This window comes from Monodelphis domestica, chromosome 1, assembly GCF_027887165.1.
Source record: "Monodelphis domestica isolate mMonDom1 chromosome 1, mMonDom1.pri, whole genome shotgun sequence".
NCBI classification, from domain to species: domain Eukaryota; kingdom Metazoa; phylum Chordata; class Mammalia; order Didelphimorphia; family Didelphidae; genus Monodelphis; species Monodelphis domestica.
In genome coordinates this window covers 226,835,045-226,855,372 of record NC_077227.1, presented here as the reverse complement: position 1 = coordinate 226,855,372, position 20,328 = coordinate 226,835,045, and the positions used below count along the sequence as shown (strand labels likewise).

Sequence of the window (20,328 nt, the reverse complement as noted above, 5' to 3'; positions counted from 1 at the left end):
CTAGTTTTTTTAACCTTAGAAATGACATCATATTTGATCTTTTGTTACCAGTACAGTTGTCTTTATTGCATTTCATTGTCTGAGTGGTCTTATTGCATTCTAATTCCATGCCTGAATAAATAAACTGGCTTTATTTAGGTCTCCTGTTCGAGAAGAGCCCCATTTTCTGATCACTTCGCTTGATTTAACTTCAAGATAAATTACAATCATTGTATTTTGAGTCAGAAGACTTCGTCCAAATCCTAGCTATTATTTACTGCCTACATGAGCTTGGACATGAAAAATCACTTCATCTCTTAGAACCTAAATTTTGTCATCCACAAAATTAAGGAGTTAGCCTACATAATCCTATGGTCCTAAGGCCTTAGTACCAGTGGGTCAATGTTTTCTTATGCAAGTCTGAAAATCTGACTGACTAATATAGCTAGGTAAAAGTAGTAGCTCATTTGTTTTTTAATGTTTCAGTTTTCAAAGTACAATCCTGTGAAATATATTAAATAAATATTATTAGTGGGTTACAAATTAGGAAGCTGACTCAAAGAGATTAAATGGCTTGCCCAACATCACACTACTAATAATGAGGAAGCATAAATCTAAGTGACTCATGACTCAAATACAATATTCATTCAGCTTCCTCAATTCAATTCCATTCATTAAGTGGCATACTGTAAACAGTAAAGTGGCATACTGTAAAGTAAGTGGCATACTGCCCGATATAGATGACGCATTGTGCAATCACTGGAGATGGAAAGATAAAAATGACAATTTATCTGCCCTCAAAGACTTTACATTTACCATCACTGGGTTGTTGCAACTAGAACTTTCACATAACCCAAGTCCAGCTACATCTTATGATTCTCATCCAGAAGCAAAGGCAATAAGAACTTCATACTCCAACATAGTCTTATCTTCAGAAGTCATACTGCAGAGGAATATTTTATAGTTCTGCTACAATTGGCATCTATAGCTTCACATCTATCTCAACACAAGAACTCTTAACCTGGGGCCTTTCAACTTGTTTTATTTTTTTCAAAAGTTTGATAGTTGATCATTTTTAGTATCTTAATAGGTTTGATTTCTTTTGTTTTATGCATTTAAAAAACATTCTGAAAAGAAGTCCACAGGCTTCACCAGACTCCCAAAAGGGGCTATGACACAAAAAAAAATAGTTACAACCCATTGTTCTACAATCAGAATCACTCAATCAGACAGCAAAGATTATGATGCCCTGGCCCTTCAACTCTAATTGGGATCTTAAGTACTGTGATTTGAGATCTCTAGTGGTTCCAAGTATGGTTTTTCCAGTTTTATACATTAGGCAGAACTCTTCTGAGTGACTCTGAATCTTGCTGAAGAATATATCTATGTCCTCAGTACTGTACTGGCTCCTCTAATATTTAATAGCTAGTATTTAACAAATATTATTTCATTTGACCCCCCCCACAACAACCCTTAGAGATAGATGTTATCATTATCCCTATTTTACAAATGATGAAATTGAGGCAGACAGAGATTAAATGACTTGTTCGAAGTCACAGAGCTAATAGATGTCAAAGACTAGATTTAAACTCTTCTTCCTGTAGATGTGTACAGGACACTATCCACTGAGACATCCAGACATCCATATATATATATATATATATATATATATATATATATATCTTTTTATTTTTGCTCAAATGAGGTTGTTAGAAGGATCAAATTAGCGAATATATGTAAAATGTTTTCTAAACTTTAAAGCTGTAAAAATGCAAGGGCTATTATTACTGGTAATAATTAATAATAAGACAGTAATTTGACTATATACAGATTGTAATTTGGAGATTATTCCCATACTGATAACCAATCATTTCCTCACTGATTAGAGTTACACTCTAATCAGTTTCTTTTAGATCAAGGCAGGTGGTACAGTGGATAGAGCACCAGGCTTTAAGTCATAAAGACTGGCTTAAAATCTGGTTCAGAAACTTACTAGTTGAGGGACCCTGAGCAAGTCACTTAACCTGTTTGCCTTGGTTTTGTCATCTATAAAATGATCTAGAGAAGGAAATGGCAAACTATTCTAGTATCTTTGCCAAGAAAACCCCAAATCGGGTAATGAAGAATCCAACTGAAACAGCTGAACAGCAACAGATTCAGTATTCACCATGTCCAGAACTTCCCAATTTCTTCATTATGAATTTCTGGAACTATTTATTCAAGATATATAGGCATGAAGTTTCATGTTATTTTATAATAATTTGGCCAGTATTTCTCATAAGTCATGTGTTTCAATATATTTTTTCACTGTTATCCCCTATTACTGTGATAGGAAACCTATGGCACACATGCCAAAAATGACACACAGAGCCCTCTCTATGGGCAAGCCACAGTTCATTACTAGAAAGCCAGAGGGACTCGGGGCAAAGCTGTTCCCCTCCTCCTTCTCCATGCACCTGAGGACATTCCTTACTTCCCTCACCCATCTGCCCAGCAGCCAATGGTAGTGTTTTCTCTATCCCCTATCTGCAGTAAGATGCTGGAGGTGGGGGTCTCACATGCTGTGTGAGGGTACAGCACAGACTTTAAAAGCCTGTTGAGTCTGAGCTGAAGATGATTCAGGGGGTGGGATTGGAGATGAGCTAGGTTTGAGGGAACGATAACTCACAGCAAGCCACATAGCTGGAGGGGAACAGAGCACTGAGAGCACTCTCCTCCCTCTCACCATGTATGCCTCTCATCACCTACCCCTCGGCCCAGCAACTCAATGGGAGCACTTCATCCTTCCCCTTTCTGGGGGGGAAGGGGTGCAGAGTGAGAGGGGGCAGAGCCCAGTATGCAGATCTCTGAAAGGTTTGCCATTATTGCCCTAGTATATACCTTGTTATCTACCATTGTACTGAGGAAATTGTTATTATTAATATACAGATTCAATGGCTGAGATGGCGATGCAGCAAAGCACTGTGGAGTGCTTAAGGCATGTTGGAGCACAAAAGACAACATGACCATCCAATGCAGCTGAGGAAGTCTCCGGGTGTAACGATTTTTCGTGCCACTGGACCCAGGCTTCCAACGCCAAGAGAGTGGGACTGTCTCTGTGCATCAACTTTTCCACTTAAATCCTTCACCCACAAGTGTCTTTGTGCACACTCATCTATCATAGATGAAAACGCACAAAGACAATCATCATCCTCGGTTACCGAGAAACAACTACTACTACTAATATACAGGTTGATTTAATTTTGGAAGGTCTTATTAAATTCTTCATAGAATTTCTCTATCTTCTCATCCTCTGCAACTAACATTGACACATAAGATCCCAGTTTTGTTTTGTTTTTTTAGTGTAGTCTTTTTGAAAATGCTTAACATGATTACTTCAATATGAGATAACTGAGTATCCCATGAAATAATGTTTATTTGTCTTGCCTTTGAATGCACAACAAAACCAACTCTGCCAATTCCTTAGTTGTTTTTCCAAGGATTACCTAGTAGCCTTCCATCCATCTAGCTGCTACTTCTTCCTGTCTTATGATTTCATTTATAAAGAAAATGTTATGAATGATACCAAGTTTCTCCAGTAGACCATCCACTGGTCACTGGACAAGGATCTCATATCTAAAGTACCAACAGCTAAGTTCATGTTTATAGACTGTCTAAAAACTGTGTGATTCTAATACCTCCCTCTTTTCTGACTAGCCCTTTGTTTACACTGGGTTTAAGTCCATTTGGATCCTGTTTCTTTTTCTACAGAAAAACTATTAACCTCAATCCCAATGAACATATCAATTACATTAGTATAAGTTGGCTGCTGTCCCTTTATAAATAACAAAAGGAAGTTTTAAACTCTAATTTGGTAAATAACTTTAAAAGAATATGAATGATGTGAAAACACTACTAAATAGTAAAAATGAGGTCACTGTGGAAACCTCTGCCTATGAATAATTATGCTATATTCACAACAGGATACCATTTTTAGGTAAGTCTTAGATATTTGGGTATTTCTTGACCTAAAAGTTCTTAGTAGTCTTCTTCTTTAGTCCCCTGTATTATTCCACAATTACTCCTATGAAAAAAAGGTAGTGTCTCACTGCCTTGAAAGGTGAGTTAAGCCTCCTTGGATTCTACTTCCCCTGTGTAAGCAAAGGGATCATAGTTCTTTTTTCATTTCTGATCGTTACAAACAATTTATAATCTCAGGAAATTAAATATCTCAATAGGGTTTGGTTATTTAAAAGTAGGTATAGATAGACTAATACAAGAGGATGTTTTTTAAAATCAGGAATTCTGGAGATCAGAGCTATTCCCACCTCATCTCAAAATGAAAACTGTTTACAGGCTCTATCTAAGGAGTCTTGGACCAAGATAGCAATTATTATTATCTCCAATTAACAGACAAGGAAACTGATACTCATATGATTGAAGTGATTTCCTATACAAGTGCCTGATTTGGGAAATGAGCCTAGGTCTTCTGATATAATATCTTTTTCTCCTATTGTACCATGACACTTTCCTAATATCCTATTAGGCAATAAAAACTTGTGCTTGCCATGTCCATCCAGACTGTATCTGTATACTTTCTCCCATCCGTGACACCTGATCAGTACTGGGGCTCTGAAACCTATCACATACAGCTCTGAAGAAATGCTGGATTTAGTTCCCTGGGGCTACTCAGGCTGTTCAGAATTGTTGTAGCTAAAACAACCACACTGCTGTCTGATCATTCATTACTAAGCCCAAATGAAATGATTAAATTGTACTGAAATCATATGTTGGGCCATGTGTAAAAACAGTCATCACAAAAACCACAAACCCACAGAAAGGTCCCTAGAGCCTGAACTATCAAAAATATTTGCATGTAAATGAGTGTCAGGCCCTTGCTGTTACCTGTACTTTACTGAAACCAGAAGTAAAACATTATATATCCTAGAAACGTCAATGTTTAATTGTGTGCCAAGAAGTACATCAAACTTGTATCTTATGCTTATTTTTTCCCTCTCCATTTTACTACATTTACCAGACAACATTGGAAAAATAATAATTTACAAGAACAAAATTCCTTATCCATAGAATACCAGAATGAGAAATTCAGTGGAAAATAGTTTTAAAACAAAAAAGGTACACACATAGACATATAGATATAGATATATGTTCTTACTAAGAACCAAATTCCAAATTGGCTGAGCAGTCGTTGGTCATGTTTATCATCATCTTTGTTATCAAAGTCAGTATTATCCAAGGAGTGGTGGGAAGAAGAAAGCCCCATTTGTCTTCGTCGGTTTAGTTCATATTCCCTCTGCTCAGCATGAAACTCAGCTTCCTTTAGCAAGCTGTAAAAAAAAAAATAGTGAAAGTTTTCTATAAAACAATCTAGAAACAAATAGCAAATAATGAATTATTTGGGGATAATCATGAAACTTAATGGGTTACACATCAGAGAATAGTCTGGTACAATGGAAAGAGCAATGAATTTAGAGTTAGAGAATTTGAGTACAAATCTGGTTCTGCCACTTAATACTGTGAGTCCTGGAGCAAGCCACTTAACATCCCAAGAAGATGTCAGTTTCCTCATCTGTATAAAAATGGAAATTTAACTAAATAGTTTAACATCCTCTCTAGCTCTCTATCTATGATCCTCTGATCCTATGGCCTTTCTTGACTTCAGTGTCTTCATCAGTAAAACAAGGAGAATGGACTTGATTCCTTATAGATTTCCTTCCAACTATAAATATAAGATATTGTAAAGTATAAATCACCTCTACAGCATCCCAAACAAGTGGTCATTCAGTCTTACATTGAACACTTTCAGTGGAAGGGAACTAATTTCATTTGTGTTGCACAACATTTCTATTTTATGAACTGAAAAATTAAGACAGAGAAGTGACTCCTGTCAAAGAACATAAGACAACCATTAGAATGAGAAAGGTTACATAAAAAACCTAGTTGTTTTTCCCAGATCTTTCCGAGATATCAAAGCTCCCTTCCCATCTTTAACTTTATAAATATTGTAAATAGGCATAAAGCTACTGGGGGAGGTAGGAGGTTATTTTCAAAAAATAAGCTGGTTAAGAGTTGGAATGCTGAATAAATTGTCTGATATATGTAGTGGGAAAAAAATAAAAGTATTTACATTTACTTATTAATTTCTTTCACTTCCATGGCAATATTACAATTAAAAGGCTCAAAACAGATAAATCTCATCAGACACAATCACTGCAAAAAGTTTGTACATCAGTATCTACACATTCTTATTTGTAGAAAAGAAGTAACCCAAGGTAAAGGCCAGCAATTCTGTAATCTGTCACATTACCTAATCACAGCCTCCACTGTGCACACAAGCTCCTCAGCCCCACATTCCCGTGTGTTAATGGGAGGAGGTGATGTCTGGTACAGGTGGGTCTCTGCAGTGGCTCCTGTTGCCCCAACTTCATTACTATGGTGGTTTGAATGGCACCTTTTACAATACCGGACAGGTCTATTTCCATGGCGACCACAGCACCCTGCTGAGAAGCAGGTGACAACAGCCCTCCTCACATGAGAACTGCAGTTCTGAAATTAAAGAATTTTTTAAATTAGATGACCAATGTAAATCTAATTAAAAATTGAAATAAATTGGGACTTAATGGACCAGATAAATAAATCAAGATTCTTGAAAAAGGAAACTAGTATTTGAAAGTAAGGCTATTTATAACCAGTTAGGTTTCAGTAATGATGAAATGATTCAAAATGTTTTCTATTGGTCTAATAGAATCAAAAGGTCAAAAAAAAGTTTTTAAACTCTAAATATCTAAAAAAAATCCTTTAAATATCAACTGTGCTTTAAAGCCCTCTCGAAGCATACCTCAATAACTGAAAGAGGCATGAATCTTTTCCCCAAAATTCTCATTTTTCTAGCATTCCCATTCCTGTTGAAGGACTCTACCATGCCCTTTCCAGTCACCTACGTTTGAAACTTCAGCATCATTCCCTGACTCCTTAATAGAATTTATCTAAATAGCCAAATCTTGTTATTTCTACTTTTACTATATCTTTGACATAAGTCCCCTTCTCTCCACTTACAGTGTTACCTCTCTGGCTCAAACTGTCCTCACCTCTAACATCGGGACTTTAAATAAATTTTGTGTCTATGTATTTACATATATCTGTATCACTTCTATTAAATGTAAGCCCTTTGAGGGTAGACATGCTCACTTTTGTCTTTACACCCTCAGTGCTGGTCATAGAGAAATAACCAAAACCTATTTATTCATTTCATCATTATTGAGGTTTCATGTCCCTTTCTCCCAATCCTACTTCTTCCATATTTCTTGAGTAACGAAAAGGAGAAAACCACTACCAAAAACCTAAAATTCAATTATCCACTCGTGTACTGCCATCTGGTAACAAATGTCTCTGCTCTGAGGCAGGCCCGGCCAAGTGGCACATATATATGTCCAAAATTGAGTCTCTACCTGAAGCCGTTCTGCCTCCGTTTCCAAAAGCCCAAGATCAACTCCCCATCCGGGTGCTCAAGCCTTGAGAGCCTTAGGGTAAAATTTTCCTCACGTGCCTGGCCCCAGGCCACTGGGTAGCAGTTGGGGGAGGGGTGCTGGAAACTCGCATGCGCGTGCACAATGACAGTCCTAATCTGTGTGGGAGCTCTAGAGGGAAGGAACTGGGCCTGCATGAAATTCCTAGAAGCGGATCCCGGGTCACCCCGGGTCATCATAAAGCCAGGAGCATAAGTCTTCGATTTTTCCTTCCCTCTCGTGTTTATTTTTTGTTTGGTCTGGGGAGAAAGAATATTAAAAACGACTACTTTGCAAAAGTGGAAAAGTGAGCCGCCTGAGGACCAAGAACGGGAATTAGTGGCAAAAGTTGCCCTCAATCCGAGCTCATGAGGCCAATACAGCCCCAAAGTACTTCCTGGCCCCTCAGGAAGCAAAAAAAAAAATGCTACAAGTGTAGTACTGCACATGCTCCGAGGTTAGCTTCTTGACTTCCCATTGGCCCGTTTCTCCTACATATATAGTCTAAAACTAATTTTAATCTGGGTGTATCATTTATATTGCTGTATTAAAATACATATATTACAAAATTCAACGTGTGTTGACTATGTTCAGATAGGTGCACATGGGAATGCACTTTTTAAAAATAAGTCGTGATTTTATTGCATAAAGAACTCTAGTTAAGAGAACTACCTACTTCCACCCATTTTGGAAGTCAGCACCTGCTCTGTAAATAAGTCTTAGAGTTGCCTAGAGAGTTTAAGTGACTTCTTTAGGGATACAAATCTAGGATATGTTAGAGGCAATACTTTCTAACTCTGAGATCATCCCTCTACTACTATACTGTCTCTCCTGTGTAAACATGTAAAAATATCTCATAACTTTTCTTTCATCCTGGCAGGTCCTTTCAAGCTGGAAAGATTTTTTTTTTTTGGTAAGAACCAGGGCTATGTGTCTGTACTCCAAAGATTAGCCTGGCTCCTGAAATTCATCAGCACAGAATATTGGACTTTTTTGCCCAAACCTCCTTAGGAAAATCCCCTACTAAGACGTGCAGAGGCTGGTCTGCATACTGCAGGGTGTATGGCCATCCTTGTGAAAACAACCAGAAAATCTTTTTGTTCAACTTCAAAGCAAGATTTTCATTCCACCCTTATCTTTAAGCAGTATCCAAGGACACTTCCAAAAGTTTTATTGCACTATGGGTGGCCTTAACTGACTGGCTGCTCCAAGCAAGCTATTTCCATTTGCATCAGCTCTCTGTGGGAAGTTCTAAATAACATAGCAATAAGAGCCACAGGAACACTCCAAAGGCAAAATGGCAAAATAGGGATAAGATTCCTCCAAAGGAGAACCTCAAGTAAAAGGGAGGTAATAAATTCCAGAAATAGAGGGTGTGAAAAGGGCCTTTTGAATAAGAGGGATTCCACAATTTCAAGAAAGAGTATTAGGCCATAGGAGTAGGTGTGGAAACTGCTTCCTTACCTACCAACTATGACTTGAGGGATTACATTTCCATTTATACCCCCATGACACTCCCAACCAACCTGAGGCCTGAAATTCCCCAAATATGATTAAATTTGCTCCAAAAGTCTTAAAGGCTACCCTGAGATACCATTCAAATGTAATTACCCCTGGAAATGGCCACATTTTAGATGCTCAATTTAGGACTAATTTAACAAACTGCTTTTGAGTTTTAGCAGTCCCTGAGAGCTGAAAGGAGATGTATGTATGAGACCTAGCGTAAGCATATGAAAGTGCTTTATGGAAGGAGTAGTGGTGAAAGGGGAAGAAGGACAGTAAAACATTTATGGCTTAGGATCAGTCATGGGCACTGTATTATTTACAAGAAGCAATCATATTAAAACGAAGCCTTGAATTAAACTTTGACCATCACTCAAAATGTTCAGCCTTGTGTCCTTGTATTTTTCATACCAGGGTCAGGCTTTCAACCATGGAAGTGATATAATTAGTGCGGTCTTAGAAGTACTTCTCAAAGTCCCCAAAATAGAAACATCTATCTTTTTCCTTTTTAGTAAATGATGTTGACTTCTTCCTAGAATTACTTCCCTCAAATATAAGATATTCCTTCAATTTGTGAATCCCTTCTTTTCCCCAATATGTATGTTCTCCAACTGATGTTCAAGACCACCTTCAATCAATTTCCTTTCTGCTTAGGATATTTGTTTTCTTTTTCTCACTCTGGGTTTATACCCATATAAGCATACCACATACCTGTTACCTTTGGGGCTCTGTTTCCAATCTACAACCTTCAGTTAGTGATAGGGCCAAGACTAAAATTAGAAACAAATCTCTCGGTTCAGAGACTAGTGTTCTTTCCACTATAACACTGCCTCTCTTGACCCCTTATTCCACTCAAACAAATATTAGACAAAGGGAAAAAGAGAGAAAAGACATAGAGAAACTCATGGTTGAAGGCTAAAAAGAGAGTATTTGAACAAGGACGTAATGTTAATTATTTAGCTCAGGAAAATAAGTTAATATCTTCTATGCATATAAACAGGATTAGTAAATTTTGTAAGCATGTCTTTTGGTACATCCCTCTCCCCACCACCAGCATAAAGTCTTTTTAGCATGAAAGTTGTTCTGTTTCAACAAATTTAGGCTCTACGTTTATTTTATCATTTTTCAAATGTTTTGGTGAAGTGTTTTGTTTTTAAACTAATGTTTTTTCCCATCATTTTGGGTTAATTACACATGATCTCTATTATCAATCACACTGTGCAAGATGGATTAGCAAGATGAGAACACTGGCCATCTGAAAACTAAGCAAGCTCACATGCTAAATCACTTTTTCCCCCTGCACAAATTATGATCACAATGACATTTTAGAGACCATGGCATAGAAATGAGGCACATGTTCATGGAATGAGATTATGGAACAAACACAGAAAGTCATGCCTCACCACACAGATAATTTGGTCTTACCTTTTTCTGACATATAGCGGATATTTCAGCTGTAAGGGGAAGGTATACAAAACATCAACAGTGAAAGAAAGCCCATCTTAGCAAGGGCATCCAGGTGGAAAAAACAAGTTTAGCATATTACCTCTGGAATGAGTCACAGAAATCTATATTATTATGATAAGTGTCTAATATAGGTATCTACTCATCTTGCCTACATTTTTAGACCTAGGCAATCTCTCTAAGGGCCACAAAGTAATCAGAGCTCTTTTTCATCAGTGACCAGTGGCATGCATCATAACCATCAGCTTCATCGTTATTATAATACCTTACCTTTATACAGTGCTTGTTCCTGCATATATTGTCTCATATGATATGATATGATAACAACCCTGTGAGGTAGGTAGTACAGATATTATCCTCTCTTAAATAAAGGCATTAAGGGCCTTAAAGAACTAAAGAGTTAGATCAAATAAATCATAGAGATCTGTTGACAATAAAAGTATAAATATAGTGCCAGTCATAAAGTAATATAAATTAATAAATTATTTTTCATTCATTTTTGTCTTTTAAACTACCACCCTAATTCAGTTATTCTCAAACTTTTTGGTCTCACAACCCCTTTAATTCTTAATAATTCTTGAGTATTCCCTAAAGAGATTTTGTTTATGTCAGTTGAATCTATGTTTACTTAGTATTAGAAATGTAAATGTCTTAGCATTATTATGAAACCCATTTTGACTTCGCGAATCCTCTGAAAGAATCTTGGGGTTCAGGGAATATTCAGACCATAATTTTGGTAACTACTGTCCTAGTTAATTAATTTGAAAATTTAATGCCCCAGGCTTACTAGCTAGACATGCATGTATGTAGGGTTAGTTTAAGAATAACACTAAAGCTTTAGAATATGTTACTTGTGTCTACACAATAACAATACTTCTACTTCAGAAACCTAAAAATTTTATCAATTCATCAGTTGCAGGTACTTCATTGGTACCTACAAAAAACACAAAGATCACAATCTCATCAAGACATAATGGAGAGACTTTAAAAGTTGGTATAGCCCAAAAGCTTCATTACCTTGAGGCCAACTTTCTGGTGACAAATGTCTCCAATTCTAGCAAAACTGATACTCTGACAACTGATGGGCCCTTTACTCAAAGTCTTTCCTGCTTAGTAGAGGCTGTCAGAGGTCAATTGCCATTAGTATAGCTATGATAATTATATAATTAATATTAATAATGCTTTGGAGAACTTCAGAGAAGGAATTACTCACTGGATATTTGTTTATGTTTAATAAAGAGACTAATTGATTTCTTAGCACAAAATTCTTTATTGACTATATCAACCATTTTTCTCTGCCATATCCTCTTTAAGACAGTACTTATGTCTAGATAATGGAATCGCTCAAGCCTCCTTAACCCTACATAAAAGCTGCACGTGACACTGCTAGTGAAAGCCAGACTATGACTACACATGTTGGCAAAGTTTTTTAGTACAATTTCGTGTCCTATTCCATTCTAACCTATTCTTCATCAGAATGATGGGAACTGGATGAGTAGCAATGGATTGCAAGAGGGTTGGCTGGGAAACCTTTACCCAGGTTTATTTTTTACCAATTTAAGTCAACTACCATTGTTTCTATGACCTAGGTCACACACAGCACCAGGTCTTAAGACAGAAAAAATTGTGTGTATGTGTGTGCTTTCAAAGTTTCATTTTCAGTGATCTAAGCGGTCTGAGCTCTGTACTATCTCAATGAGAATATCAACAGCATCAAAAATATCATAAGTCATTTGTCCACATGGAAAACTATGCTGGTCAATGGTCTCTCTATTTGCTATTTATGTCTGCTAGTAATTGCTTAGGAAAGGATGAGTTCTAGCTGAGCAAACCAGTGCTAACTGCTAACTCCTAACCAGTTCCATCAATTGACTATTAGGAATCAAGAAGGAAACTTAAAGGTTAACTTAAATTTAGCTTTCCTTGGAACCTTTGGGTAGCCATGGTAAAGAACAATAAACAGGCATGGCAAAAGTACAATTTGCGTGAATCTCTGAGTAGAACCACTTTTAATAACTTTAATACAGTTGCACTCAAGATTTAGTAATGGATGGGTAGCAATATGGTTAATGAGTACCAAGGGACTGTAGTAAAGTGATAGTTGTAGGAACATGGCGAAGGGTAACAGATATTAGAGATTACATAGAAGATGAATGATGAACTCCTGATTAGAAATGAAATATGTCTTACAAGGAGTTGGTAGAAAGCATACGACTAGAGGCTTTACCTACATAGCCCTAGCGCAGAACCAAAATCAATGAGTCAGGAGTGTGGAGGGAGATAGATTTCAGCACATTATATGGGGGGAAAATTTTTTTTTTAAATTTCTACCACTCAGAGATGTGTCCAAAAGTGGAAATGGCTGCCTAATGGAATGAGTTCCCAGTTAATGGAGGTTTTCAAGTAGAGGCTTCATGTCTAGAATGAGAGAAATCTAGAATATCAGAGATTCCTACTTTGGATAAAAGTTTAACTTAATGACTCCTAAATTACCTTCCAGCTTAATATTCTATGACTGTTTTACTCTGGAATTCTTTCCAATTTACAAGACCTAGCTGATGACATGAAAGCAATAGGAATCATGGCAGGGAAAGTGATCCCTAAAAGTCAAGGAAAGATTGCTGGCCTATGCCAGATATGTACAGAAAACTTCTGAAAAATAGATTCAAAAATTTCATAAATGACATATGTCTTCTTTCACAACATGACAAACATGAAAATACGTTTTGCATGATAACAAATGTATAACCTATATCATATATCCTGCCATCTCAGGAAGGGATAGAGGAAGAGGAAGGTAGGAAAGAGAAGAGAGATAGAGGGGGGAAGGAGGTAAAGGAGATAGAGAATATGGATTGCAAAATGTCAGAAAAAAAATTATCTACATGTAATCTGGAAAAGATAATTTTTTAATGTTCATAGAAATGACAATATAGATAGCCAAAGACTAAAAAGAAAGAGTACTTCAAAAGCAATGAGAAATTCTCCGAAAGTTAAAACTTATGATATAATCAGGAAGGATCATAATGAGAAGGAAAAAGATGAAGTATCTAGAGAAACTGATGTGACTGTATAGGGAGTTCTAAAATTAGTTAATTTTTTTAAACTTGTATTAGAAATAAAAGAGGAGCACATAACCAAGAAATAATTAACAAGAGTGGCACAAACTATAAGAGAAGCATCAGGAAGACTGAGCTAAGGAAGACGAATAAACTGAGGACAATAATAAAGGTTTATTAACCAGTGTTTATTAAGCAGAAAAAAAAGAACAAGGGAAGGATCCACCCATTGTATTGGAAGATGAAGGAAGAACTACTCAACTCTCATCAACTTCTATTGCCCTATCAAAGAGAGTGGTCTTCACACTGGAAAAAAATTAAATTAAACATAAGTCAACCCAAAATAAATAAGACAAAGTAAGAACATCCTCTAATTCTTCTAAATGAATTCAGCTCTCCATACCTATGGACAAGAATTTAGTAGATTCAGAAAACATTTCCAGTGTTTTAATAGCAGAAATAACATGTTTTTGCACCTAGTTAAAAAGATTAATTAATGGATATAGAAAGCTTCTGTTCTGTCACTATCTCCCTCAGCATTAGTGTCTCTTAAGTAAGTGACATTTTGTGCATCTTGCCCCTAAAGACAGTTGAAAATGCATGCCTCAGGGAGACAAAAATCCTAGCTCTGTATACTGGGGCACAATGGAAAGTAATGGACTTCTCTACTAGTAGCAATGCAATGATCCAGGACAATTCTAAGGCACCTATGAGAAAGAACTGTGGGAGTAGAAACACAGAAAAAAAAAGCTGCTTAATCACATGAGTTGAGAGAGATATGATTGGGGATTTGACTCTAAATAATCACCTTAGTGCAATTATCAATAATATGAAAATAGGTCTTGATCAATGACACATGTAAAACCCAGTGGAACTGCTTGTTGTCTACAAGAGTGGGGTGGGAGGAGGGGAAGGAAAGAACATGAATCATGTAACCATGGAAATTATTCTAAATCAATGAATTAAATAAAATTTTTCAAATAAATATATACCTATTTAAAAAATCCTAGCTCTGGCAAACTGCACAAAATCATATTCAAAATATGGAAAACAGAATATTAAATAAAACCTCACAAAACCACTGGCTATAATCTTTAGAAATAATAGGAAATGGAAGAAATGCCAAAAGGATGGAAGAACAACAAATATTGTGATTTTCAAAAATAGGCAAGCTATGTGACATCATTCCCTGGAAAAATTCTAGAAAGGATTGTAAAACAGATGGTTATGAATACTTGGAACTGGAGATAAAAGGAATTACTAAATAGTCATCTTAAACTATTCTTATTTACTCTTTAACTGTTATTTCTGAAGAAGTATTTACTAGATTGAGAACCAACCTCAGAGTCAAGTTCTGCCCACTTCTGACAAATTCTAGCTCTATGACTTTGGGCAAGCCATCTAACCTCTCTCAGTGCCCCTGGCAAGTACTGATCTGCACTGGTAGTGATAGGTGCCTCATATATATGTCTCTATACCAATGGAATCAAAGGTCCAGTTCAAAAGAAATTTAAGAGTGATCAAGCAAATGCTATAAATATGGTGAGTTAATCTGGATTGTGGCAAAATATTTGACAAAGTTGCTTACAATATACTTGTGAGATTAGATGATTGTGAACTAGATAAATGTTGCTTACTATATTTATACTAATGTGAAAAGATACCTTTAGTAAATGTGAAAAGACTCTGCATCTGGCTATCTGCTGCTCTACATGTTTATCAATAACTTGAATCAAGACATAGAACAATTAAAGTTGCAAATAATGAAAACTAGAAGAAATAACTAATTCATTTGATAGCAGAAACAGGATCCTACAAGGTCTTGAAATGTTAAAATAAGGAGCCAAACTTAACATGATGAAATTTGATTGGGATAATTATAGTCTTGTATTTAGCTTTGTATTTTTTAAATAAATTATGCAATTGCATAATACAGAAAACTTGAATTAATAACTTCTTTAAAAAATAGAAGGGGAGAAAAGTTTACTTAATGAAAATTCAGTATGTCAAAAGTATGACACAAGTCCTAAAATACTAATGCCATTTTAGATAACTTTAATAAAAGTAGGAAGAGGAGTTAACATTCCACCATCGATACTATGGAAGAGACCAATCAGTGGACATTACAAAGAGGTAAACTTCACTTCAATAGAAGGAATGCTGCCACAAAAGTTGTATTCTGGTACTTCTTAATAAGATAGAAGTAGCCCTGGGTTTTCAACAATACGTTAGAACAGTGATGGTGAACCTTTTAGAGGTGGAGTGCTAGGTCCCGCCCCCACCCCACCCCCTAAATTGAGTGCTGTGCCAGCACTTCCCAAAGACCATGTGCTGTGCCCCACCCCCACCACATGCTGGGTTCACCCCACCCTCCCACTTACCCTACACAGGGGAAGGAGAAAGTGCTCCCATTCAGCTGCTGGATGGAGGGGTGGGTGAAGTGAGGAATGTCCAACAAGTGTAGAGAGGGGAAGGGGAGTGACCTGAACACTCTTCTCCCCTCCAGCTCTACTGCCTGTGAACTACCCACCTTAGCCCCTGTGTGTTCCCATTGGGTTGCTAGGCAGAGGGTCAGAGAGGTGTGATGGAGAAAGGGAGGGGAGCAGCTCCACCTGAGTCCCTCTGCTTTTCTAGTGGAGGGTGGGGAGGAAGGATGGTCAAGTACCCACAGAGAGCACTTTGTGTGCTATCTTTGGCACCTGTGCCATGGGTTCACCATCACTACACTAAAATATCCTCTGGGAGCATTTATCAAGTTAGAAAAGTTTCAAGTAGAATTTGGGCTCTGAACACTCTTCTATCCAAGAAACAGCAAAGATACATCAGAAGAAGATTGGTGAAAAGGTGATTCTTGTCAAAGATTATCCATGAAAAAAGACAAATCTACCAAATAGCCCCAAATTCTTTTCAAGACATCTCAAAGAAGATATTCTAAAAGAATAGAAAAGATCAAAGGTGATATTTTTACCTCCCAAAATATAATTTTAAAAAAATCAACTACCAACTCATATATCTTTTTTCTCATTTATATAAAATTTTTGTGGGAATGGTATAAGTTGATTCCAGCTCCAATTAAAAAAAAAAAAGAACAGAAAGACTTTTGTAGAAGATATTTTATAGCAAATTGCAATTTTATAAGATCCTATTATGTTTGTTTGTTGTTTACAAAATTTTTTTTAATTTGACAGAAAAAAAGAGAGTCTTAAAGGCTCTATTCTAACAAGATACTTTCCATGTTTTATTGAGGTCATACAAAATTCCAATATGAGGTAACACAGAGAATTCAATTCAATAATCTGAGTAACAATGCTAAGTCATAAAATAGTCAGGGGGGGAGGAGACAAATAGAGAGGGAGATAGAGACCGAAAGAGATAGACATATAGACAGAGATAGATAGATAGATAGATAGATAGATAGATAGATAGATAGATAGATAGATAGATAGATAGATAGATATGTTTCTGCCATGAAGGATGTGCTATGCAAGACAAATGGAAGAGAGATTCTCTGAAGACGATGAGGTTCTCCAGATGCTTCCATTTGCAAATAAAACTGTACTAACTACATCAAACTCCGTAACACTATAGGGCTGTCTCAATGAGATCCAATCTTTCTTTTATTTTTTTTTAACACTTACCTTCCATCTTGGAGTCAATACTGTGTATTGGCTCCAAGGCAGAAGAGTGGTAAGGGCTAGGCAATGGGGGTCAAGTGACTTGTCCAGGGTCACACAGCTGGGAAGTGTCTGAGGCCAGATTTGAAACTAGGACCTCCTGTCTCTGGCCTAGCTCTCAATCCACTGAGCTACCCAGCTGCCCCCATGTGATCCAATCTTTTAAAGGATATCATTTAGAAAATCTACACATGAAAAATAAAATAGATTAAAAATGTGTATGGTTCAGATCATGACATGCATTTAATGGGTAATACCTTGAGTAATTCCATAATATTTATAATAACTTGAACAAACTCTAAAAATAGAAAGTGTCATGAGCTCATAATAAAATAGTAAAAGAAAATTGAATTGTATATCTTTTGGCAAGGAGCACAATGCAAACATGATCTTCATAACCAATATGTATAGAATGCTATGTCACAGAATAATCAAAATTTCAGGTGACCCAAAGGCAAGGGAAAGACATATGGTAGATATAAACAAGCTATGTCATACTACAAAATATGACTAATACACGGCAAAGTATATAAAAAAGACATAGTAATCAAAAGTATATAAAACCAAGAAATGAGGTCCATTGTTCAAGTAGATCAATTGATGAATAACAGATAGGACAGCTAAGAATTGCAGTAGCATCTATGAGACAAAGGTCTCCTCACTAGCTTCAAGTCTCTCCTCATTCCAAATCAAACTACAAACAAAAGTGTGTTTTACTGAAGTCTATATTTATCTAATCGTGTCATTGCCCTACTTTCAATAAATTCTAGTGGCTCCCTATTGCCTTTAGGCTCAAATATAATCTTCTATTGGTCATTTAAAGCACTTCACAGCTTGAATCCTACCTATCTTTCTAAACTCTTTAAATATTACCCACTTCTTCCCTGCACTCTGTAGTCTAGTCAAACTAACCTCTTTGTTTCACACTGGAAGCACAATGTAAAAAATTGCCTAAGCCTGTATATGTATGTGAAGAAGGTTCATTCCCTCCCCCTCCTGAGCAGCTATACTGTCTGTCCATCAAACATTCCTGACTTAACACTGTTGCGCCAGGTTTGTGTCCCTCTGCGCTGTAAGTCAATATAAGTCAAGGCTTTGGGCTTGTGACGGGGAGAATCGAGAAGAGAACTAAGAAGGAAGAAGTTGAGACCAGAGCAGGCAGGTGAGAGGGATGGAGGAAGACGTGCAGGCTAGGGACCACGTGGTCAGGTTACTTACAGGAATGATTGTCTACCCTTTACAATAAACCTTATAAAATATATATCTGGGTAGAAATATTATTTCAGTTCTTACAGATGGCGACCATAAGTCAGGGACTTTTTTTAGGACCTTCATGTTTTTCTGAGAAGTTTTGAGTGAGTGCTTAGTTAAGCTTAAGAATAGAAGCCCGCCTGCCTGCATACAGGAAACTTGCTGAGACAGAGAAACAGAATCATCGAAGTGCCTCTTCAGATGGACTGGTGAGAAAACTCCCTCCCATGTGTTCCCCACCCCTGCTCTTTTACTGTAGCCCAAGGTGGGTCTGTAAAGTCCCTGCTAGAGCACAGGAACCCAGCCACGCCAACCCGACTTCCCCAGGCACACGAAACCCCCAGCTCCTACGGCTACTTTGCTCAGTCAAGCACTGAGCTGAGCAAGGAGAAACCCCTTAAATTAATCCTGGGGAAGAGTTAGGGACTCCCTGGGGCGGTAGAGAAGAGAAAGGATGCTTTTTGCCCAAAACAGAACGGGTGACCCAGGCAGGAGAGCGGCTGTTGGTTTTTTCCCAGATCATTAAGGACTCTCCTCATGTGGTTCCCCACCCCACCCCACGGGAACCATTTTGGATGAGAGTAGGGCGGTAGAGGACAGGGCTCCTGTGCGCCCCCACACAGTTTGACTTTCTCGGGTACAAAAAACGCAGACTCCTGTTTCTTCCCAGTCTAGGTGCGCGATCAGCACAACCCAGCTCATGGGAGGACCCCTGATTCCAAACAGGACCTAGGTGGTTGTTTTTTATACCAAGGGGCACTAGGACCCAACAGATCTTTCCCAGCCCAGTGTCTGCCTGACTTTCCCCACATGCCATACCTTCTGGGCCACTGCAGCAGGAACCTGCTCAAAGACACCCATTAAATTAATCCTGGGGGTCCTTCCAGGATGTGGACTAGACTTAGGAGCTCCCTGCCCCCCCTCCCCACCAACTTTGAAAACACATAGCTGTTCGCTCTGGGGGAGAGGAAGGGATTTACTCCATTTTTCTTTCCCTTCTCCCTCCTCCCCAAAAACAGTCCTTAGAACTGGGCTTAGAGGAAGTGCTTTTTGGAATTATTTTTTCTTCCCTTCTCTCCTCAACATGTTTCTTCAGACTGCATTTTAAAAGAAAGTTCTCTTTGAAGTTTTCTCTCTCCCTCCCCCACCCTCAAACTTTCCTAGCAGACTGTCTGCCTTCCTTTAGCATTTCAAAAGCCACGTAAACTTTCCTTGTGGACTGCCTGCCATCTTTAGCATATCAAAAGCCATAATTTTTTCTTTCTCTTCCTTTATCTGACTGCTTCCTTAGATAGACCTACCCACAAGTGCCTTCCACTCTACACGCATTTATAGCGCCACCTAATGTTGAGAATTAAAACTACAGGAAAATAAAAAGAATTCCTTTGCTACTGCTACTAGTGATCTAAAATAATGCTATTAAATTGAATACATGTAAATAAAAGGGTTATTAATAGAAAATATTAATAATATTGAATTTAAATTAAAACCAAATTTCAAAAATTGAACAAAGCCAACATTAAATCAAGTACCTGCAATATCAAGGAATAATATTAGAACATAATAGTATTAATAATACTATCAATAACAATAATTATTCATTTTCAATAACTATTATTAGTCACTATTGTTAATTTCTAATAATTATTATTGATGGTTGACATATATTTATGGTTTGTGGTTATTAATTATTAATAACAATAACTAGGATAAATGCATATTATTAATTATACCGTCAATAATTATAATAAATGCATATTGTTATTCATTATTGACAACAATTATTACACTAAATACACATTCATTATTGATAATATTGCTGTGCAACAATTACTGCTTCCTTACATTGGCCTTTTGTTTTAAACCTCCTCTTATTGCCTTCCATAATAACAC

At 37.1% G+C, this 20,328-nt stretch overlaps 1 protein-coding gene across 28 annotated transcripts in view; it reads right to left on the bottom strand.

Moving 5' to 3' along the window:
* Positions 1–20,328, bottom strand: part of UNC79 (unc-79 homolog, NALCN channel complex subunit) — a 338,162-nt gene that overhangs the window by 213,870 nt on the left and 103,964 nt on the right. For 26 of the 28 annotated variants that reach the window (XM_056810500.1, XM_056810495.1, XM_056810498.1 and 23 more), the window contains exons 11-13: positions 10,413–10,441; positions 6,287–6,525; positions 5,135–5,306 (exon numbers count right to left, since the gene is read on the bottom strand). In XM_056810500.1, coding sequence (XP_056666478.1) covers positions 5,135–5,306; positions 6,287–6,525; positions 10,413–10,441 — 440 coding nt within the window. Of the gene's footprint in view, positions 1–5,134; positions 5,307–6,286; positions 6,526–7,427; positions 10,381–10,412; positions 10,442–20,328 lie in introns of those variants that run through there. The other 2 variants (XM_056810499.1, XM_056810496.1) reach the window with 2 other exon arrangements.